The sequence below is a fragment of the Balaenoptera musculus genome, chromosome 3 (assembly GCF_009873245.2).
Source record: "Balaenoptera musculus isolate JJ_BM4_2016_0621 chromosome 3, mBalMus1.pri.v3, whole genome shotgun sequence".
NCBI classification, from domain to species: domain Eukaryota; kingdom Metazoa; phylum Chordata; class Mammalia; order Artiodactyla; family Balaenopteridae; genus Balaenoptera; species Balaenoptera musculus.
Genome location: NC_045787.1, coordinates 28,929,802 through 28,954,349, shown reverse-complemented (window position 1 = coordinate 28,954,349; position 24,548 = coordinate 28,929,802). Strand labels below are relative to the sequence as shown.

The window sequence follows — 24,548 nt, the reverse complement described above, 5'->3', positions numbered from 1 at the left end:
AGCACAATTACCAGAAAGCAGAAACTTCTAAACACTGTTCTCACCCTTGAAGAGACAGTATAAAGGAACCCCAAACCCCACAGGTTGCATCCAGGAAAACTGCAGGTACTCAATTCAGACTCCAGCCAGTAGGGACGGTGAGAAGGGACTCCCTGTACCATTAAATAAAATAGTGGATGTGAGTTCTGTCCCCTAAGTGCTTCTGCAAGAACTTGTTTCCCAGGAAAATGGCAGCACACGGATAATGAGGATGTGCCGTCACATCAGCACGAATTTAGCTTCTGTGATAAGAATCATGGCCGCTATGATTACCTCTGGTCAGCAATGGGCCAGGCCAGTTTCAAAAACAAGTGCCCCAAATCATCCTGTCTACTTGATTGTTTTATGGGCAATTCATCCTCCAATGGAAGCTTTATGTACATGCAATCACTTGTTTGAAGACCTGAACAAGTAGAAGCCAGCAGAGATCTGCAAGGCGCTGAAAAAAAAAACAAACTGACATAGTTTCTGTCCAAGTAATGGCCAGCCCTCCAAGGCACAGAGTAGTCAGAATCTTGCCCTAAGACTTTTGAGTTGTTCTATGCTGTTCTTATTACACAGAGATCTTGAAAGGAGATTATGAATATCCTTGAGAACTCCCTGGGAGGGGAAAAGATGCTCAGAGCCAGCTCATAGAATGATCTGCCTAAGGGTGGGCAGTAAGCCAAGGACGGAAGAGAAAACAGGGCCAGTAATACCTGAGTTCTGGGTTTTAGCTACAAACTCAGAAACCATCCTGCTGGGGCAGTGTCTATGGACATTCCTTCTCCAAGTCAGAGATGTGCTGTGGGGAAAGAGAAGAGTGGGCAAGGAGGAATGTACAGCAACATTTTTCTAAAACTTCTTGGTTCTGTTTGTATTCTCCGATCACAGGTACCAGTGACTCTTCAACCGTTTCCCATGCAGGCGTAAATCGTTATTTCGCATTCATAGAAAATAAGAATCCTATCCTGCAAAGCTTCCATGCCTTGAAAATCCAAGTGTCAACTGACAAAATATCTGGATGGGGAAAATCTCCCACCCCCTCCCCATTCTCCCACCAGCGTAAAAGGCAACGGGGGTGGGGGACAATGGAGAAGGGAACGAAATCATGCGGGTTCACCAGGAAAAGATACAGTGTTGGTGGCAGCAGAGTTGCTGAGTGTGTTGTGGGCATTACCTCTTGATGAGGCTTCCAAGAAGGCTCCCGCTCAAGTCGTGGTGGCTCTGAGAACAAGCATTCTTGCATCAATAGCTAATAGGCTGTCCAACCAGATGTTATCTGGGTGGGATAAGAGGGTGAGAAAACAGACCTGTTGTACGCTGTTGTCAACTACATCGCTGTGGGCAGAGAAGGCTGGTTGTGTAGTGTTTAGCAGTGCGCCTCTTTTGTAGTGAGGCAGACCAGATTACGTGGCGGTTCAAATCCGTTTCCTCTTGTGATTGGTAAAATACGAGAGTTATAATCATTCATGCATTACTAAAGCCTCCTTTCCATCATTTTGAAGGGACTTTTATTTTCTAGAACAGAGCATGCATCCAGCAGAAACCTAAAGCGTTTGTTTTTCTAAGCGATCTTTTGCAATAAGCACACATGAAAAAAACAAAACAAAACAAAACTGCATAGGGTACCTGTGACAAGACTGGAGATGATTAGTGGTAACACCAGCATCTGTAACATCCTCATCAGAAGTTCCCCGGGAAAGGAGAAGTATTTGACTTCCCGGTAGCTCATTTTGTATGGTCGGAGGGTAAATCCAAGGATTGTACCTGCAGGAGAAAAAACAAACAAACAAACAAAAAACAAAGAAGAAAAGTTGAGTCTTTTTTGAAACTGTAACAATCATAGAAAAATAAGCAAGCATTTGGCTGATTATCACTCCTGTCTAACGAGAGTCGATTTATTTAAGCAGCAAATATTTGTGCTGCTTTGGAGCAAGGGATATGCCTATCTTTTCAATCATAGTCTGGAAGGGTCTGGCTGAATTCAGGGCTTCAAGTAGAACTTAGAGAAAAAATGTTCCTGGTCTTAGCAAATGAAACATTTCTTTGTCTAACTTGCATGTAGGGGAACCAATTTTGACATGGCCCAGGACACAGTCATAAAGATTGGGGCATGCCTAGGAAACAAATCATGTACCCACACACAAGGCAGTATAGGAAAAAAAAAAAGGCTTATTATAATGAAGTTCTTTTGTAACAACAGATGTTAGAACTGCTGGCATAACCACTTATAAAGGGTAGTGTAATTTTATTTTTTACAATTAAAAAAAACTCCTCTTGTTCACACTGTTAATCCATTTTCATCATCTCCCTGTCTGCACACCACACTTTCTGTCTACATGGTCCTGATATTGCCTTGGCAACTATATTGTACAGACTTGCTAGTTGCTGGCAAAAGAAGACTATAAAATTAGCAGAGACTTTTTCCAAAAGTTTTCCCTGAAAACTTAGGGGATAATAAGGGAAAGAGAAAGCAATTTTCCCCTTAATTTGATTCTGCTCCTGGAACTTTAAAAAATATTTAAATGATAACTCTATACGTAAATCAAATTATGCATGGTACCTTTGGAAATGTTCAGAAATTAACAAATGTACTGAATAATTTACTCCTTCTTCCCTTTCCCTAATAAATTTTCTTTGCCCCCCCCCAAATTTGCTTATTCCATTATTGTAAATATTTTCAAAAATTTTACTAAAACATGTGAGTTATAGAGAAGTACTGAGTAGTCTGGAGGCTAGAGGTTGGGGGGAGGAGAGAGAACACTGTGTAGACACAAGTTTTTCCAAAGGAAGCAAGCAGTCCTTTAAGGAAACTGAACCATCCTAACTTCTTATGAAATGAGACACAAAGTTCATTTCAATTGTTACTGCAACTCCAATTTCAATTCTTGGATTCCAACAACATGAAGTATCCATTCTTTGATTACATACCGTGATATCCCAATTACGAGTTGAATCTACATGACTAGAAAATCCAGCTGACCCTGTTTTCAAGACCTTCAGAAAAATATTTATCGCTTTTTCCCAATGTAACAGTAATATGTTCGGGAGAGAAAAGTTGATCTGGAAAATGTAGAAAAGAGGAAGCAAAAGCCTGCCTTTATTGGTTCTACCATTTAAATAGCAAAAAGCTAATACTGACTGAGAGCTCTTTCTATTTGCCAGGCATTGTTGTTAGTGCTTTACCTGTATTAGTATCAATATATTTAATCCTCACAAAACTCCCAGGACATAGGTACTAATTTACCACCAATTTACTGATGGAGAAATCTAATCATAGTGAAGTTAAAACATGCCCAATTTCAACAGCTCTTCCATATCAAAGTCAAATAGCCGTCCATTCAAGTGGCAGAGCTGGGATTTAAACCCAGGCAGTTTGGACTCAGATTTCACATTCTTGACTACTTTTCATACTTCCTGTCTCTTCAGTAGAGCAAAGACAACTACTGTTAGTTCTTCCCTGAGCTTCTTTCCAGAATGTTCTCTTACAGAGTTAAATACACGGAGATCACTCAGACTATACTTTTCCATATATAGTCACCATAAACATCACTTTTAAGCCTCATGAGAGCAGATCCAGTGACTGTATCAAAATTTACTTACTACCCTTTTTGTTGTTGAACACTTGGTTGTTTCACAGGTTGTTTACTTTTATGAAAAACACCATTATGAATATATGAAGGCTGGTTTTTACCTAGGAATATTTTGTTTAGTGTAGTTCAGGGAAAGGGAACCAGTGCATTAGAGAATCTGGTTACCAGCTCGGGGGAGGAGAGAAATAGGTGAGGGAGATTAAGAGGTATAAACTTGCAGTTACAGAATAAATGAGTCATGGGTATGAAATGTACAGTGTGGGGAATATAGTCAATAATTATGTAATACCTTTGTAGAATGACAAATGGTAACTATACTTATCATGAAGATCATTTGGAAATGTATAGAAACATGGAATCACTATGTCGTACACCAGGAACTAAAATAGTGTTGTAGGTCAATTATACTTCAAAAACAAACAAACAAACTCATAGAGATCAGAATTGTGGTTACAAGAGGGGGTGTGTGTGGGGAAAGGAATTGGATAAGGCAGTCAAAAAGTATAAACTTCCAGTTATAAGACAAATAAGTACTAGGGATGTAATGGACAACATGACAAATTAACACCGCTGTATGTTGTATATGAAAGTTGTTGGGAATTCCCTGGTGGTCCAGCGGTTAGGACTCCGTGTTTCCACTGCAGGGGGCATGGGTTCAATCCCTGGTCGATGGACTTTCACTAAACTTTTTGTGATAATCATTTCATGATGTATGCAAGTCAAATCATTATGCTGTACATCTTTGTGTGTGTGTGTGTGTGTGTGTGTGTGTGGTTTTTTTTTTTTTTTTGGCCGAGCTGCAAGACTTGCGGGATCTTTGTTCCCAGACCAGGGATTGAACCCTGGCCCTCAGCAGTGAAAGCTCAGAGTCCTAACCACTGGGATGCCAGGGAATTCCCATGCCGTACATCTTAAACTTATACAGTGCTGTATGTCAATTACACCTCAGTAAAACTGGAAGAAAAAAAAATAAAGCATATGACTACCTCAACTCATGCTATCGAATTGCTTTCCCAATGGATTGGCCCAGCAGTTTAATAACCCATTAGTGAATGAGAAGGCTTTATTTCCCATACCTCTAGGAACAGAATATTATCATAAAAACTTTTTAAAAGAAGCAGAATTTTTGAATGAGTAAATAGTCTGTATATTTGTTTTCTTTTGAATTTACTTAATATCTAATGATGTTGACCATTCCTCCTAATTGTATTTTCACCAGTCATTTACTAAATCCTGATAGTTTAAGAGTTTACGTATGTGTGTATATATTTGGTATAGATTCTTTATATAATAGAGATAATTACCCTTTGCCTACGTTTAAAATAATATTTGTTATAGTTTTTTTCTAATTTGCTTGCCATATATTATTACTTAAAATATACAGGTGTTCTACAAATAATGTCTACACATCTTTTTTATTAAGCGATTTCTTCAAGAGTTATAAACTTTAATTTCCCTCACCCTCCTAAGTTTGAGAAACCTTTAAAACACTTTTCCTTTTTTGATAGTTTGCTTGGTTTTAAAATCTTAAATCTTTAATCTCCCTGGAACTCGGTTTGGGGTAAGGTATTTAATTTCAATATTCAGTGTGCATTATTCAATACAACAGTATTAACAGCACATAGGAATTATAAAAAGCTCTGGTTATATCTGGTTCTTTCCTACTTGTTCATATAAAGGTCAAGTTACTAAAATCTGTGCTTTATCTTATAATAAGTATGCAAGTAATAAAATAAATATTATAAAGTTTACTTCCAATCAAATGTATTTTCACTGGTATTGGTTATGTTTTGTGACTTTTATTTACATGCATTTAAACGTTTGTCACTCAATTATAACAAAAAATATGCACAGTAAGCCCAAGAAACTCATTTTGGTCTTCTGAAATTTGACCATACCAAGCTAGTAGGAATTTTAGATATCCTTCAAATAACAATTTAAGAACAAGCTTGGTTTTACAAGACCCTTTCTAAATACATTTTTAGAAATGTATTTACCCATGTACAACAATATTTTCAAGGGTGGGTAGGATCCTGCCTAGTCCAGAAATACCCATTTAAATGATAATTCAGAAAAAATTGGTAAAATAGCTGCTCTACTAATGATACAGGTTCTAGGGGCAAGAGACAAGCCAGTGTAGATGAAAGAAGGGACTATTCTTTCTAAACACTAGGTGCATTTGATCCCTTTTCCCAGAGTCCAGGCTTTGCCAACATTGACTCTACTCCCCTGTCTACAAGCACACCAGCTGTCTGCAGCCTCTTTCTCTCCCTGAATGCTCCTCGCACCTTCCCTTCCCTTCCCCCATCAAACCCCACATTCACTTCGTGCAACCAATTTTCATCTAGATGTTAGGAGGGAAAGCAAGCCAGCTCAGTGAATGAATTCTGGGCAATACATGAATGACAAAGTCTCTTAACTCTCCAATATGCCAAAAAGATGTCTAACAGAGCAACAGAAGGACAGTCAAGGAGGCAAAGTCTCAAGAGGTGGTGAAATTTTTCATCTGTCTCCTTCCAGTCAAGCTGGTCTTGCTTGGAAGTGTAGTCCTGGCATCTACCCTAGAATGTCTGTGTTTCTTTACCGTCTCCAATACGGAAACCACACTTTCTAAAAGCTCTTCTTTATAGTAGGAACTGTGGAAAGATGACATCATTTATTTATAAGGGATAGTTTTAAGTCAAGTGCTTTGAAGAGAGGAGTTGTTTAGAGTGATGGCACATTGCAAATGCACTTTGAATCAGTTTTGTCCCTGACTGTGCTTTGGTCTACTTACTGTCTCTGAGTTTATCAAGTGAGCCATTTCTACTCTTAGGAAAGATTATGTGGGGAAGGGCAATTTTTATTGAGCTCTTACTATGTGTTAATGGTGGTGTGATCTTCATCACAACTTTATGAGATAGGTATTATCATATCTGTTTTAAAGATGAACATGCTGATGCTAAGAAGTTAGTTAACTTGTTCAAGGTTACAGAGCTAGTAAGTGGTTGACCCGGGGGCTTCCAAACAAAAGCCAGCGCTCCTTCTACTAGCTTGCTTGAAGACAGTTCTCAAAGGCACCTGGCCTCTGGGTCTTCAGCATCTCTAACCCCCAGAATTGTAGAAGCACTTGAGTACTAACCTTGGATCTGCTACAGATGTCCCAGAGGCACCTTCGGAACCTTCCACAGGTCCTCTTACTTTTTGAGGATCCCACAATATGGTTATTAGTATCAAGTCACTGTTTAAAATGGTTACACCAAGTCCCTTTGCATGGAATGATTTAACTAAATGTATATAAAATTTATTAATTAAAGTAGCCTGCCTTTTCCCTCCAGTGCACACATTTTCATCGTTGGAAACCATCAGTAGCAAAGGTGGGAAAGACATTAAATGAAAACATGCTTCAGGTTCTCATGCTTAATGACAACAGCTAACAGTCTTCAGCACATGCAAGATGCCAAGTTCTCACAAGCACAGATGCCATGGAGGCCAGGAATAGTACTACCCGTATCTCACAGATGGAGAACCAGTCACTGACAGAGGGTAAACTGCCAAAACCACAAACCTGTAGAGGTCGGAGCCATAGTCAGCGTAGAGAGGGGTCAAGCTCTTCTCAAGGTCAGCTGAGTGGCTGAGGTGGACTTCATACCCAGCTCCAGGGCCCAGACCCTCACCCACTATGCGGTACTCACGGCCTTTCAGTAGACATGGTACTAATTTAAAGAGCCTAAGTTAGTACAAAATATTTTATCTACATTTTCATTCTATTTTGAATTAGGTTAACTAAATATAGAGCTTAAGTTGAGGAAAGATTTTGTTGATTTTACTTAATGAAGTCCACATCTAGCTTTTTTTCAGTTCATTTTTAAATGAATAAACAAAAGCCATTTTTTTCTTCAGCTTTCTGCTGGGACAGGCAGCGTTAGAGGTGAAGTCAGCGTGCTGAGGTCAGCCAGCTATCAGCATCAAGTCAAGAGGAGATGCCCTGCATATGCAAAGATGGCTTTTCTGGGTAAGCAATTCAGGTTTCTGATTACAGAGCCCAGCAACGAAGAGTCTTCCCTGAAAACAAGTTCTCACAGCCTGATACATAGACTTCTCAGAGCCCTCTCCACTCTGCCCTTCCGACCAGTTAGAGGGAGAGGGGATGGGGGAAGCCTGCTTCCCTTCAGTAAAGCAACTCACTGCCTCTGCAGAGCTGAGTTCCATTAGTGGGCACTTATTTAAGCACATTGATTGATATTCCCAGAACTAATAAAAACTTTTATGGCTACCAGATCTTTAGTGCAAGAGAACAGATCCTTTATTATTGATTACTCTGCAAAAATAACCACAAAAACCAGAAGAACTTCCTAACAGGATTTGTTACATCCGAAGCAAACTTTGCAAAGTTGGCATCTTGGTGACATTATGTAATACATAGATGTCACGAGCAATATCAAAATTGCTCATTCTCAGCCAACGATCTCATAGTATTCTTATTTTGGTATTTTCACAAGATTTCTAGAATCTAGGAAATATCTTAACAAAAATGTTTACGGTGATCAAAATTAACTGTGCTTGTTGAATGCTGCAAACAAAGATGCATTTTTTAAAAATACTTTTTCTCCCCTAATGTGGAAAGCTCAAGAAAAGAGTCCTTCAGAGGTTCACTGTTTCTCCCTGGGGAGTCTATACAACAAACACTTCTTTGGAAGATTAAATATCACTTCACTTTCTAAACTAAGACACGACGTGCACTCTGGAGCCTCAGAAAGAACACATACCTGGCTCACTTTTGAAGGCCAGACACTCACAAGTTAAAGCTAAAGACCTGTTTTAAGAATTTGGTTCATATCTAATCTGAAAAAAATTATTGAAAATATTAAGTAGCCAGAAAATATTTAAGAGTAAAAGAATGAAGCACAATCTGAAGTAAGCTTTAGACCAAATCACCCACTTTAACTTTTGGTGGATGTTGGCGTTTGAAATAATAAAGTTTTACTAACGTTCCCTCCCTATCTCCAAACTCTGTCATGAACAGATCGGCAGACCAAAGCCTTCTAGAATTATTATTCACAATGCAAAATTCTCCAGAAAAAGAGACGATGCCCCCCAAAGAGCTCAGATGTCAAAAGAGAATCTAAAAGTGATAGTGGCATTGATCTTGAGAGGAAGACCTCACATTCTGAGGCCAGCTGTAAGAAAACTACCAAAGGCCCACCCAAGGTGAGCTAACTAGCTCTTCTAGCATTTACATTGCAAACCAGTCAAAGCCCATTCAAACTCCTACCGGGAAAAAGTTTGGCCTGTAGATCTTCAGCCAGAAAGGAGGCCATGCTGTCTGCTTGAATGCAAGATGGCTCAAGGATATAATAGTATCAAATATTTTTGTTGATAGCGCACCATTGGTTTTATGTGACAAAATACTATTCTTTCCCAGCTAGGGTCTTTTCATTTTTGTAGTAAAAAACCAAACACACAAACAAAAAACTAGCACTACTTTGCCTCAAGTTTACAACAATCTAATGTATGATGTAATAAAATCACAGGAGTGGCATCCATTGCCTTTGCCATGTTCTATTGGTTAAAAGCAAGGTCACAGTTTCCACCACACCAACAAGTGAGCTGCACAGGATGATAAGGGCTTTGTCTGACCTGCACAGTCTCTAGGCCTGGCCCCCAGCTGCTGTTGAACAGTTTCCCGAGCAGAGGAATCGCTTAGCTGCACCGTGAATCCGATTCCCTACTGCGTTCCGTGAGTGTAGGAGCCTACCCTTAGGGACCTCCCTTCTCTACCAAACTGTGATTTCTCTCATGATTTGGGAAACTGGTTCTTGACTGAACTATGATTTCTCATATGCTTAGGTTTCTAGATTCACAAACTAGGAGTGACAGCTCTCGATTCCTAATTCTCTCACTAGGCAGGTTTTTTTTGAGTATGAAAGACAGCAGGTGTGATGCTGTAGAAAGATCATAGTCTGGGAGTCAGAGATGAGGGTTCTGGGTCTGATGCTGCCAGTAAATTACGCTAGTAGATACTTCACTTAAATGACTGAATCTTCATAGCAAACCTACAGGACTTAATATCACCATCTTATAGATGAAGAGACTGAGCCCTAGAGAAAATAAGCCATCTGTCCAGGATTACATGGCCAGTAACTGATGTTGGCAAAATGGGGTTTCAAACTTAGATCTGCCTATTTCCACAGCTAATATCTTCAAGTCACATAATCTCTTTGCCCTCCCTGCCCCCTTCTTAATCTGAATAATGGGAGAAATAGATCAGAAAGGCAGTATCTACGATCTTCTTGAACTTTAATATTCTCTGCTACATATTCTGAGCATTATCTTAGCTGCTTTATATGCATTCATCTTGTTTCTTCTAATGAATTCTAAAGTCCTTGATAATGCGTACGAAAGCTTGTAGTAAGTCATAAAATGCTTTACCAATTTGGCCATTACGGTTATTATGGCAGGTACTCAATAATTATTTGAGAGATCAAATAAAAGTTTCTATTTCAGAACTTGGCTAGATTGTGGCCCAATCTGGAGAAGTTAAAAGCCTGTCTCATGCCAGCCTGATGAAGCTGCTGGACGTAAAGTTCCATTAACTCATTTTTATAAAGAAGCCAAGGGCAAAATGGAGAATTTACCTGCCCAAGAGGTCTGCTGGTCCCTGGCCTTTTGTTTCAGCCCAAACTTCCAGGCATTTCCTGATGAGAAGCTACTCTGTGTTTGAGTCAACCTTTCCACCCTCCCCCACTCCTCTGTTCCCACATCCTTCAGAGATCTGGGCCCTGGCTTGGCTCATTCTTTTGTCCTTTGGTATTTCCTGTTGCTGGAGGTGGGAAATACCTGTTCCAGCCTTGTTCCACCAGTGGTGCCCAGATAACCAGCCGTGGGTGACTGATGACCAGGCAGGGTACAGATGCAGACTCAAATCCGCACGGCGTGCAACACTGAGAGACAACTGAATCGGAAGAACCTTGGAGTTCTGAAAAGCCTGGTGCTTTTCTTCTTAAAACTGCGCTAACATAGACTATGTGAAATGGTAATATAATTTATAAGTAATCCTACAGGTCTTTAAATGTCCAATCCACTGTCATTTAAAAAAATCTATTTTAGAAATAGTAACTGAAATCACCAGAATCTGTTGCCTTCCTTTCTGGTTAATATATATAGTTGTGAGTAGAAACTGGAAATGAAATATATTTAAAAATGTCCAAGTTCTCCCTGTGCCTTGGCTTGTGTGTCATATGCTTGCCAACCCACACAAACTTCAAAGTCCACTCATCTCTACCTGTGGCAGCAGCCGCATTGGGGCAAACTCTTTTAAATCTCACAATTTGGAAGAGTAAATGACTACAACCTCTATGGGGTATAAATTAGCTATACAAAATCACAAATGGGTATACCCTTAGTCTCAGCAATTTCACTTTTAGGGATGTATCCCACAGGTATACTTTACCAGGGTGAAATAACTTTTATCCAAGATTATTCATTATACCATTTGAAAAATGATGTCAAAGGGCTGGAAACAACCTAAGTGTCCCATCAATTGGGAATTGCTTAAATAAAGTGTGGTTCACCCATACCATGCAGCCTTGAGAGAATAAGGAGGTTCTTTTTGTGCTAGTAAGGAATGACATCCAAGGAATATTGTAAAGTGAAAAAAGCAAAGTATGAAGTGAGCTATATATACTATGGTACAATTTGCAAAAGGCAAAAAAAAAAAAAATTAAATAAATATGAATTTATTTTCATGCTTATAAAATAACTCTAAAGTCACAGAAGAAACTGATAACAAAGCAAATTGGACCCCTGGGGGATCTGGGTGAGTGTGACACTTTCATTTCATTTTACTTTTGTTCTTTTTGATTTGGGGCAATGTAGATTTATTTATTTCATAAGTAAAATAACAAAATAAATGCACACACAAAAATGGCCTACAATTAAAAAAAAAATCTGACTGAATTCTATTTTACATCTTTTCTGCTAAATGCCTGAATCTTTCTAAAAACTCACTCTGGGTCTGGGTTGGTTGGTCCCCCATCTGCTTTAATTTGCTTTAACAATGAGTTTCCTTAATTTGGGTCATGGAGAGGGGGGACACTAGTGTGCTCAGATTTATAGTTGAGTGGATCACTTTCTGACCAAAAGGCTTTTTTTCTGGAGACAAGGAAGTGAATCTGAAAAAAACTTTGAACTCAGTCGTTACAGGCTCATGTGCTGCTTCACCCAATTAGCCAGAGTTACAAGTATACCAGAGCTGAAAACTCACATTGTAAACCACTCAGCAAAGGTATGCTCTTTCCTCATCTGTCATGTTGCATAAAGCATCCCGATGCCAGAACTTACAAAGCCCTGGCAAGTTTATTGAGTCGCAGCTTTATGTACAGGACTACTTCATTTGCCTTAAAAAAGCAAATCTGTGTGTATGTGTGGAAAAAAAAACAAAAACAAACAAACAAAAAAAAAGCAAATCTAAGACAAAAGTAAATAAATAAGAAAAAAAAAAAAGAAAACAACTTGGGTCATAGGCAGTCTCTTCAAAGACGCATAATTTCCTTCTTGATGCCTTTACTGTCACATTCATCAACACGCTGAAGACAGCAGCAAGCACATGGATCCCTGGGGTTTTGCCTTCCTTGCTTTAAAAATGGAATTTCCAGTGATGCAATGTGTCTAAAAGAAGAGGCCATCTTTTCAGGGTGAGAAGGGCAGTAATTGTCCATCTCTACTCTCATTAGGGACAAATGAGCTTCATCTTACAAGATTTTGAATAGAAAGTCTCTCACTAATAGCCCACTGTTTTCTCTCTGGGAAGCAAGAGCAGTTTGTGGCCTGGAATCATTGCTGGAGAACTGGAGAAATCTCTCTGGGGACAAGAAGAATGAAGTTGTCCTCTCAGGAGACAGGGACTCAGTCTTGAAATTCAAAACTTAAGTGTACCTTTCAACTCGCTGCTCCTAAATTTACCTTCAACTCTTTGATAAGATACACAGAGGAAAAAAAGGAGTGCCTTTCCCCGACATTGACTTAATTCAGCCAGGGTATATCTTCCTTTATCTAGCCTTGGGGGTTTTATTCTTCTCTTTCTGGTTTCAAAACCACTTGAGTGCATTTTTTTTTTTTTTTTTTTTTTTTTTTGGTTGCGTTGGGTCTTCGTTGCTGTGCGCCGGCTTTTCTCTAGTTGCGGCGAGCGGGGGCTACTCTTTGTTGCAGTGCACGGGCTTCTCACTGTGGTGGCTTCTCTTGTTGCAGAGCATGGGCTCTAGGCGCGCGGGCTTCAGTAGTTGTGGCACATGGACTCAGTGGTTGTGGCTCGCCGGCTCTAGAGCGCAGGCTCAGTAGTCGTGGCTCATGGGCTTAGTTGCTCCACGGCATGTGGGATCTTCCCGGACCAGGGCTCAAACCCGTGTCCCCTGCATTGGCAGGTGGATTCTTAACCACTGCGCCACCAGGGAAGCCCTTGAGTGCATTTTTGATTGGGTCTAGTGCTGGGAATATTCTTGGTCTAGGGAATAAGCTCTGGGCCATTTTGATAGCACTGAAGCTTGACATAAAACTCATAATTTTTATCCTGGGTGAGCACAATGACTAAACTGTGTGCCCTGAAGTGCTCTGTGTGTTTCCACATCTCACAGCAATGATATAGCTCACCTCGCTGTCAGACCAAATACTTGGTGAATGATGGCACCCCAGCATTCCATAAATATCAAGAACTCTTAACACCTGGAATGTATAGCTTGGAAAAGACGGTGCTTAAATTCCAGTTGCCTCTTCCAAATAGCGTAGGCTCTTCACAACCTTGTTTACTCTATAGCAAAAACAAAGGCCTGCAATTTTCATTCCCTGATTTATAAGAGGTGGGCAGAAAATGGAAGGGCAGGAGTGGCTCTGCAGAGGTGTGCCTCAGTTGTGTCCTCAAACATTGCTTAGGAAACATTGGTCACCACTCCCAGAGTCAAGAACTTGAAAGTCAAGAATTCAAAGCAAGAGAAGGCAGCTGCTTCATAGATTTGAGAGACTGGCTAGAATGAGTTGGGAGATCATGAGTTCAGGAAAAAGGTCCTTACAATGGTACAGCATCATGGGCTGAAAAGAAAACCCTCATGTATCTTATTCCGTATTTTCGGCTTTAGAGGAAGACAAATTAGACTTCAAATGATAGAATTTTGGAGTTGGAGGCAGACATTAGTCTAAATGTATTTTGTTGATGAGGAAATATGAGGTCCAGAGATTTGTCTTAAATCATAAAGGGAGCTGACGGCAGAGCTGTGTCTGTAAGCAGGACCTTTAGACTCTCAGCGCTTTCTCAGCTGTGTTCCAGACATTCACAGATACTAATCAGAAGGGGGGATGAACTGGCCATGGACTTACATTGCTATAGAGGGCAATGGGAAAGCACTCTGTAAACTGTAACACAGCAACAATGGAAGGTATTATTATTGCAGGTAATTGTCCTGAACACACATACTTATTTGATTACCTACTTGAAAAAGAAACAAATTTGAAATTGCCTGCTCAGTTTTCTCATTATGTGAATTAACAGGAAGAAAATAGAGCAAAATAAAACCCAGAGACACTCTTAGAACAACATTAAGCCTTCTACCCCCTACTTCAAAATAACCTTTACCAACGCTGTTAGAAATCAGCAACATTTTCTCCAAGTTTCCAGAACCCCTCATCTTGCTTGGCTCCACTCTGATGGGGGTGACAGTTAATGAACAGTAGACACCAAAATGCTGGAGAAAAGGAGAAACCAGGGAGGTGGTGAACTCTGATGGGTCCTGAGTGGTATGAACAAAAATGCACTATTGAGTATGTTACAACATTTATTGAAACCATTTTCTCAGCAACTTCCCATTTTCCTGAGACATCACTCCCTCCCTTGAGCAGTCTGTGTTGTGATAACAGCTGCCTGGGGATTACTTTCTGCTTGGCTCAAGAGGCCAGGTAGGTAAGGGACAGATAATGACGGTGTCACTTACACTGAGGCTTTCATCTCTGCCTCTCAAAGCCCTTTACAACTATTAAGTCCCTTCCTACGACTCTCTTGGCTCCCTCCTCTAGCCAAGGAAACAGAAGACACTTCCAGACCTAAACCAGGTGACCATCTTCTCCCCTCCCCTCACCCGATCCTCCCTCATCCTTGGCTCTCAGTCCTCTGGCCGAGCAGCATCATGAAACCCGCGTGTATCTTCACTTGACGCCCTAGCACAGATGGAAGCCAAAGACGAAGGGTTGACAGTTTCTTCGGACACTTTGCCTGCCAAGCATTTAAGGAAATTATTTAAGGTTACATGGTCGTAAGTGGCAGAACTGGGATAGAATCTTGGCAGGGAGGTGTTATAATTATTCCATTTTACACATGAAGAAACAGAGGCTCAGTTCCAGAAATGGGACATAAACCTAAGCATCTGACTCCAGAATCCGTGGCTCTGATCTACTCCCCTATTCCGTCCTGGACTCTATCCCCAGGACAGGAGGCAGCTCTCTGGAATGCTTTTGGAGAAGATGGGAGGGAGGGCAGGGATCTAATGCAAGTCAGCTATTTGCTATGGCTGTCCCCAACAATTTTTCTGTAGTTCTGCTCCCTGGGGAAGACAATGAAGCAGAGGAAAAAAAAAAATAAAAAATAAAAAAAAGACTCTAGTCCTTACACCCTATCCCTATGTCACTTCTCCAGAGCAGGGCATTATGAATCCACTGCTTCTTAGCTCGCCCTCCAGCCCAGCCCTCTGCCCAGGGAGTCTCTGTGAGTGACAGTCACTAGCTGGGCTCTGGTAACACCAGGGGAGGGCCTGCCTCAGGAGCCATCCTCCCCCGAGCTTCTGGAAGCTCCTTCTCTTCTTCTCTTTTCCAGGAAGTGTTGAAGAAACTGGAAATCTGAACCCAGAAATCTGTTCACCATTCTTTGGATTCTTGTTGTTCAATCTGGGTGGAGATGCCGTTCTCTTAGTAAGCTGAAAGGTGTCAGCATGGGGGCCACTAACTCAAGCAGTTGGCTAGTTTGGTCCAGGCAGCAGCTGATAGTTCACTACATTGATGAACCTGCTTGGCTGAACTAACTGACTCGGCTGGATATTGTATTACATGTCCAAGGCTCAGAATACCACGACAGCATTTCTGGGAGATTATTGCTTCTAGTTATAAAGACGGGCCCTAGAGTTAATACTGCTCTCCGAATAGACTCACTTACAGAGTAGCTTATGCAGCAGGATAACCCGATTCATTGATCGTTATTCGTTTACCTTCAAAGACAGAACCTGTCTTCGTTCAGTCTGGAGATGGTAAGGCTACCTTCCAAATCTTTATTTATGGTGAGCCTCTTGCACTGTATCTCCACTGCAGTGGCAGCCCACATCTCAAACTCAACATGTCCGAAACTGAAATTATTACTTCCCCCGTCTTCCTGTGTTCCACCATGACTGACGGTACCAACGCCACTCGGTCACCCAAGCCAGAAATCAGACCATCGACCTGCAATCCACCTTCTCTGTCAACTCACATGCAATCAGCCACCAGGACTCAGGAGTGACCCTTGTTCTGAATTCTCAATTCAATCTCTCCTTTCCACCCCTCCTGTTGATGTGTCAGTGCACATCCTTAGCTAATTGGGGTAATAAAACAAGAATGAACATTTCCTGAGAGGAGGGACCAAGCATCCAGAACACTGTGGTGGGTAAGAGCATGAACTTGGAGCCAGAATAATGGATTTGAATCCCGGTCAAAATGCATCAACTGTGGGATAAGTATCTGAGCTTCGGTCTCCTCATCTATAAAATGAGAATAAAAATACCTCCCTCCCTGGCTTGTTGTGAGGATTAAATAAAGCTAACATACTAACAACACTTACAACACTGCTTGGCACCACATAAGTGTCCACAATATATATTATACATGTAACGATAGATGAGGAAAACTGAGACTTCAGAACAGGTAAACACCTTCTTTAGGATCACACGGTGATTAAGTACGGCCGGCATATGAATCCAGATCTATCCTTCATCAAAAGCCACCCTTTAAAAATGTTACCACATGGCACATCTATGGTTCCACATGTGGTTGTTAATAACAAAGTAGAACGTCTAAAGTACCAACACAGAAAGACATCATATACGATATAGAACTGTATATACAATATGATCTCATTTCAAAAAATGTTACGAATTTCTCTATTACTACTTCTGAACCCCATATATTCCTTTGTCATCTCATTTTTCATCCATCTCTCCTACTAAACAACCTGAGGGCAGAGATGCCACATTGTGTAGCATAGAGTCAGATACACAACATCCAATATTTGTTAAATTGCTGAATAGCGTTGAATCTTTAAAAAAAAAAAAGTATTTATTTAGCAGATAATAGATGAGTGACATTCTGTGACTTGAACATGACAAAGGATTTTTCTTTCTTTCAGGGAGATGTCTGAGGTCCCTCTGACACAACTGACCACAGTATGAAGTAGAAAGTGCTTCCCAGAGGAAGAAAGTCAGTGACCACTCAGTGTGTTTTTTGTCTGACAGCTGTCTGCAATAGCCCTGGAAGACACTTCATCTAATGCTTTAATGATGAACTGTCTTAGGGACTTAGCACTTGCCACTGCCTTCTCTCAAGTTGCTAGTCTGCTCCCGTTACATGGGCTTTGCAGCCTGGCACTTTCAGACTTTGACATGGCTTAGAAATGACATTAGAAATATCATTGCATAGAAATGACATCACATTGCACATGTGGTTCTATGCCTGTGTTTGTAGAGGAATTGGTAGTGCAATATCTACAATTCCCTACTTTTTTTGAATATATGGATTCACATGTCTCTACTCCTCTGTATTGCTAGTTTCTATTCCCACACACTAAATGCACATTTATTTTATTTCAAAAAGATGAAAGAAAACAGACTGAACCAAAAATTCACCCCACTATGTAGATTTTCCCAGTCTTTTTTAGTAAAAGTGATCAAAACCTAAGAATTTGAAAACTAAGTAATTGGGACTTCCTTGGCGGTCCAGTGGTTAAGACTTCACCTTTCAGTGCAGGGGACATGGGTTTGATCCCTGGTCGGGGAACTAAGATCCCACATGCCGCAGGGCAACTAAGCCTGCGTTTTCTAGAGTCCACGCACCACAACTAGAAAGAAGCCCGTGCACCACAACGAAGATCATGCATGCCACAACTAAGATCCAGTGCAGCCTAAATAAATAGATAAATAAATAAATAAATAATTTTAAAAATAAATAAATAAAAATGAAATTAAAAAAAGAAAACTAAGTAATAGCTATAGTTCTTTCTTGTCATTTCATCTTTGGAGAAAATAACTATTTTCTCCTTCCTTCCTAGCGTCTTTCCAGTTTTTCCTTGTGCTGCAGCAAACAAATTTGAGAGCTGATGTCCCAGACATGTCCTTTTCCTATTATTTCTTTAAGGGTTGATATAGACATGGTACCCAGTGGCAAGCTAAATGAGCCTTTGTTTTCACTGGGCCCTCAGTGCAAGAGGCACCAAGAGATAGCTGAAGGCTTCTTCCTTCTCTCCTAAATCTGTTTGCTACTAAGTTGTGATTCCAAGTCTTTGGTGTAGACTCAGTGGTCTGACTGTCAATGAGATCTCTTTATTTGTTTCTTTGTTAGTGCCTTCTTCTTGTTACTTCTACCTCCTCAGTTTCCATTAGTAAAGCCAACCCTGAGGGCATCCTGCCAAGTTATCTACCCCAGCGCAGCCAACTCATCACAGTTCTCACAAATCTTAGGAAAAGTCCTCATTGGGCTAGGAAATGATCCCAGAACTCAGAGAGAAAATGGACTCTTAAATCCTGGCACTATCTTCCTTCTATCAGAGATGTTATTTCTTTGTAATCACTTAAGAACTTCCTTCTCCATTGATCTGCTTTCCATGTTCAGGTTTTATCACTTTCCATTTCTGTGTTCTTCACCTGAAAACATTTCTGTCCTAGAAATGGAACTCTTGTGTTTAGAACACCATTTTGAATCAGTGTTTCTGCATCTTTTCCAAACATACTCCAGTATCACTGAGTTCTATTTTTATACGTATCAGGTTGCAAAATAAATGGGCATTTGTTAAATGAATGAGAGGAATGCAGCTTAATCATTTGTAGGAGAATTATACGTTTTCTGCTGAGTTTAACTGAGTAAATCATAGAGCAAAATGACAAAGCTATGTGAATGCATGTAGCATTGCTTGGTAATTGGCCTCTACCAAGACATGGCAGCATTTTTCTTCCTGGCAACTCTCACAAGATGTCAGCTAGTCAGGAGAGCACTGAGGCGGGATGGCAGAGTGGTTAAGAGAATGGCCTCTGGCACTAGACAGCCTGAGTTTGACTTTCACCTCTAGCATTCACTAGCTGCGTGACTTTGGGCAAGTTGCTTGATCTTTCCGTGCTCAGTCTCCTTAGCTATGAAATGAGGATCAGAGTAATCATACCTACCCACTGCTTTCATAAGCTTTTTTAAGGATTAAGTGAGCTAATATAAGCAAAACACCTAGAAAGTAGCTGGAATAGTGCTGTATAATCGCTCACAATTATTATTACACAGCCATTACTTGGCTTGACAACGACTGTAATTCAAAGAAAAAAACCGAGATGAGAATACTGTATTTTACATCAACTTCCAAGACAATGATACAGCACTGAAATACTTCTTCCGGGAAGGTATTCAAACCTGGAGACCTAAAGAAAGCCATTACTTCTCTGAGTCAATCAGGAAACTTTCTTTTTGAACATCTCTGGAATTAATTGAACAGTCATTAATCACCAACAATTACTAAAAGGAGCCAAAGATGTTGAAATGGAATATATCTAAAGCCTTGTGACAAACTACTCTTCTGCTATATTCCTATTTGTCTGCAATCTAAGAATCCTATTTTTGGAGATAGTTATAATTATATTTACATGCTACAGAATTTTCTTAGTTTTTGTTGTCATTATCTCTTATATTTGATGGTGATCTTGGCAAACTCCAAGGTAGAGATTAAAGCCTTTTTTTTGGTGGCAGATTAGTAGAAATTTAAGTTATAGCATTTTTTACAGCATGACATTGGCTTATCTGTTTACCAGCCTAAGGATTTCTATATTGGTTCAAAAATTCCAAGTAAGTAGATTTTTCAGCTATATTTTAAAGGAAGATTAACGCTACCTACAAGTAGCAGATATAATTGCTAATTATAATGAACTATAATTTCAGATACCAATAAATCAAACAAAACAATAATGTTTTATTTGTACAGATTGCTGTCAACAATGCTAAATTAGTAAGAGACTGAAAAGTTTCAAAAAAGGTTTAGCTATTTATGGCAGACACTTAGAGGCAATGAATGAGGGATCTGTGTTTACATTTCCCCTAATTTGCCTTTCCCAGTCACTGGACGAGACAGTGTACAAACAGAAAAGATTCGGCCACTATGTCTGTGTTGATATTCAGCTGTAAGTCAGCACCAGTTAGAATATAATCATTATTAGGGATCTGTGTCTCGTTCTGGGTGTACCAATAGTGTACATTAGTTTTAAGTGAAAGTGACATTGCATAATGATCACATTTTGGCCAAATCTAGAGTACTTGCTTGTTTCTATTGTTACTTAACTGCTCAGGTCTTAAGATTAAATTATCCTCTTTTATCCTTACATGAGATGGAGAAACATTTGATTTATTTCCCTTCTCCACACAATCAATCGATTTGCATAATGCCTAATGAGATTTTTTCAGATTCCCACGTGTTTACCACATGTTGTTCCAAATGTGCCAACAGACTGTCATTTAAAGGAAAAAAAAGAATCTTCAAATTCAGAGGAAAGCCTGGACGATCCTTCTGAATACCTACAATCAGTTCATCTGATAATATTCCCAGGCAGTCAGATGCCCCCGAGAAACAAGATCCAGTTGTTTTTTTTGTTTTTTGTTTTTTTTGCTTGTTATCAAATGACTTACCCACAATGACTGCGGTGACAGTGAGCAGCACAAAAGCATTCCGAAACAGGTAACTTTTAACATCTTCCTTTGTGATGTTCTGCACTTTCTTCTTGGCCAAGAGTGTGCGTTTACGGACCCCTTGCTGGAATCTCTCCATCCTGCCTCCCATCCTGGCCTCTTCTCCATTGCTTTTAGTCATGTTTTACTTCTGCAGAGCGTCTCTTCTCTGAACTTCAATGTCACGGAATCAGCCCCAGAAAGCCAGTCCTCTTTGGTGTTCAAGAACACAACTAGACGAGAGAGAAAGAGACAAGAATTACAGCCTCCAGGGGTGAGAAATCAGGGCTGCCCGACACCAGGGGAAGCTGTTGGCAAACTGCATAATCTCAGTAGGAATCAAGGGCTGGAGAGTGGCAATGCCAGATCTCAAGGCTAGAATGTGCATATTTTACTGGACCACGTGTGAGACATGTGCATAAATCCAGAATATATGAGCAGGTACTTGTGTTACATTTTTAAACATTTGTCCTTCCCTCTCCAGTGAAGCTATAAAAGGGCTCATCAGAGCTGCGTGTGACTGAGCACCCTTACTCCCACCCGATCCCCCAGAACCTAGCCAAGTACTTTGCACAATGTTCACCCTCAATAAATGTCCAATTGAATTAAACGCACAGGAAACGCTCAGTAATTATACTTAATGGCTCATGTTGTATACATGGCAAAGGCATAACCAGGTCAATGAAATGAATTAAGATACTGAGATTTCACAGTCAGAGGTTGCTGTTATATATAATAAAGTAACTATTTTCTGCATTAAGAAAAAAACCATGATAATATCAACTAGTAAATATGCTTATGAAAAGAACACAAGTACCCACAGGCCCTGGGAAATACATTTGACTCTTTCACGTGGTAACTTTTTTTTTTTTCATAAAATAAGCTAAGTGCGCTGGGCACATTTATAAATTATCTGAAATCATAATTCATCTTCATTTTGGTCCCAAGTAGAAGTACAAAGTAGCATTTGTCTTTGTGGCAAACATGCTGGAGTCTTCTGAGGAAACTATCACCCACTTCTCAGTATTTTAAAATTTAGGATCTCTAGAATAGGTGAGATGAATTCAATTTTCATTCCAAACGTTACAGCGTGTGGTTTCTAGTTTCTTTAAAGTGCTCCTAGGTTATTCAAATATATCTAAGTAAATCTCTCCTTGGTGGAAATCAGCTGTTTTGAAAGATCAAGGGATTCCTTCTGCTGTTTTACAAGATTTCTAATCCGTAACCTTTCCCATGATAAATCCAAGTAAAAAATCAAGTCGCGCCTGTGGACGTGTGTATCTGGCAACGCGAAAAGCCAGTGTGTGCGTCCGTGGAGGAGGTAACTAGAAAGCAAGAAGCTTTTGGCAAATCCAAGTGCGGAAAAAAAGACTAGTCTTAACAGTTTTGACTTTTAAATAAAATTGCAGGCTGGGGTCAGTGATAATAAGACGTACAGCTCGTTCAAGACTTCACAGCAGATTAAAAGTTTAGGGAGAAGTAAAGAAGAGGAGACGCGAGAGACCAAATTTTTTCCCCTCCTACTAATCTCTGATTCCCTTTCCCAGTCACTTTAAAACAGACCAGCTCAGCCTTGATTCTTTTCTAGAGCTCCAACCACAGTCTGCCCCCAATCCACCCTGAATGACTCAACTCCAGATTAAGAGAGGACACGGCGTAAATAGACACCACACGCTCAATGCATTAAATTACTAACATGGACTTTATCTACCAAAATGGCTAGCTTTTACTCTCGCTACTCCTCTGCTCGGGAAACAAAATACACTGGCAGAGAAATGGAACGAGAAATGTAGCCCAGCAGGAATACAGGACGTCAGACTTACCTTTTCTGATTTTGTAACGGGTGGAAGATACCCCAGGCAATGACAAGGTGAATTCCCAGCAGGTACAGCGGAGCAACAAAACGCAGCGAGCAAGGCGTGCATGTGCTCTGAAACTGCAAATTACTATCGGGGCAACTTAAGAAAAGGGGCGGAGTCTGTGCCCGGGAAAGGGGGAGTGGGGAAAAATGAAAACACCACAGGGAAGGAGGGGGGAAACCCGAGGTTTCTGGAATATTGATTAATCTTGGCGCAGCAGAAGCATGCTTGCTGGCTTTGTTTTGCTCCTTAGACCACTTTTCCAGCTTTGTCAGTTCACCTTCATTAGAAATGCAAAACCGGGACCAGGAAGAATTGAAGAATAAAGCGCACACAACACTCAGAAAGCTTGAAGTCTTGATTAGAACGTTTCAAAGAAGACTTTTCTGAGGCTAAAGTTAATTATCTCACATTATGGCAGGTTTCCTCCCCTTAAGGAAACACGAGAGTGTGCTCTTTTGCCTGATTGTACAACTGTTATGAAAGAGTCCCTGTTTTTAGAATTGGGGAAATAACTGACATTTCTTGGGAAGACCCGGAAAGCAATCAAGTATAGAGAAAAAAAATACTTACTATAATTCTCTAACCTTGCCTAAACTTACTCAAGACACAAGCTGAGACATGCCTCTATTTTAGCAGTTTAAACTCTATTATAGCAAATCTAATTTAGCTCACCGTCTGAGTTGCAAAGATTCAAAAAGGTAAGAAGCACAAAGATGCCAGGATCTTTGCTAAACTACTAAAGTAAAAAGCATTTTAAGACCAAGAGTATAAATGCACACTTGAAGTTTGGTAATTTCAAAAGATAAGTTGCTGTGCAGACAGATGCCTCAATTTTAAAGGAGGCTAAATGTCCCCCACACCCCCTCCTGCCCCATCATTTTTAGCAACTAGAAAATTCTCATTGCCTTGAGCATATAACTTGCACTTCTATTCCACCTTTCTTAAGAAGGAAATAGATTGTGAAATCGATTTTTAAAAATTAAAAAGAAAATTTTTTGAGCCTGACTCAACTCCAAAACTTAGAACTTTAGTATGAAGAAAAATGTTTAATAGAAACAAAACTCATACCAAAAATTACAGCCAGAGTTCTGTATTCCTGTTTATTAAATCTCATATTCCCCATGCAAAATCTGCTTAATTCTTGTGTCTGTTTTCCAACAAGAAAGTATGTCTTTTTCCCTTATTAGCAAATCCAGGGAGATTCTAAAGGTATGTGTCCTGCCAAGCTTCAACTGTTGCATGTATATACTCTTTTGAACAGCTCCTGGTTGGAAAGCAACGGTGAATCATGTAAATGCTAAAATTATAAATTAGCAGCAATTATAACAAGTTTTAAACTTGCATCATTTTAAGAGTTTATTGAGAATATCTACTCCTTACATCCCACCCCTCAGCAATCTTTCTCTTCCTCTTATCTCCTAGGTCACTTAACATCCATATCACATAGTTTAACACAGAGTTACACTGTCTCCTACTGCCCCTTTCTTTTAAAAAATCCTGTTAAATTTTGGCTTCTCAACTAAATTGTAAGTTCTTTGAGGGCAAGAATGGGTCTTATACCTGATACATAGTAAACATTAAATTCCACTCCTATGAATGAATGACATAATATAAGAGTATTAAACAAACCACTTTGCAACCTTCTGTGTTAAAACAAAATCACTTATTTTTATGTTCGCGCTTCTGGCCTAGGTGCATGGAGCAGATGTCATTTCTCAATGCCATGACTACATTTTAAAGCATTTATTTACTACACTAAGTCCTCTCTGAGCCATGGGTTTAAGACTAATTTGTTCACATTTCTTGTGGAAGTGACCTGTATTTCAAGAGAACTTAAAAAAGAAATCTTTATATGATTTTCAATGGAGTTTCAAGCCAAGTGGCATTTTTGTTTTTAATTCTGTTTTTTTTAAAGGCAAGAAAAAGCACTAGAAAAACCACACTTTGGTTAGCATAGAGATGAGAAGTCCCTAGTGCCCCTTCTTTTTTCCTTTTTTCTAATCCCCAGAGCTTGGTTAAAAACCATTTCATTATTTTAGTTTGCACAGACATTATGGGAGTCCGGTGAACCCCGGAGAAGGGAAATAATTCACCACTGAAAATTTTGTTGGCTGTAATA

The 24,548-nt window shown here is 39.9% G+C and overlaps 1 protein-coding gene across 1 annotated transcript in view; it reads right to left on the bottom strand.

Moving 5' to 3' along the window:
* Window positions 1–22,528, bottom strand: part of SLC1A3 (solute carrier family 1 member 3) — a 74,568-nt gene extending 52,040 nt beyond the window's left edge. The window contains exons 1-3 of the mRNA XM_036848721.1: window positions 22,391–22,528; window positions 20,529–20,800; window positions 1,651–1,788 (exon numbers count right to left, since the gene is read on the bottom strand). Of these exons, the coding sequence (XP_036704616.1) occupies window positions 1,651–1,788; window positions 20,529–20,709 (319 nt within the window). The 5' untranslated portion in view covers window positions 20,710–20,800; window positions 22,391–22,528. The remainder of the gene's footprint in view (window positions 1–1,650; window positions 1,789–20,528; window positions 20,801–22,390) is intronic.
* Window positions 22,529–24,548: the final 2,020 nt, after the last annotated feature.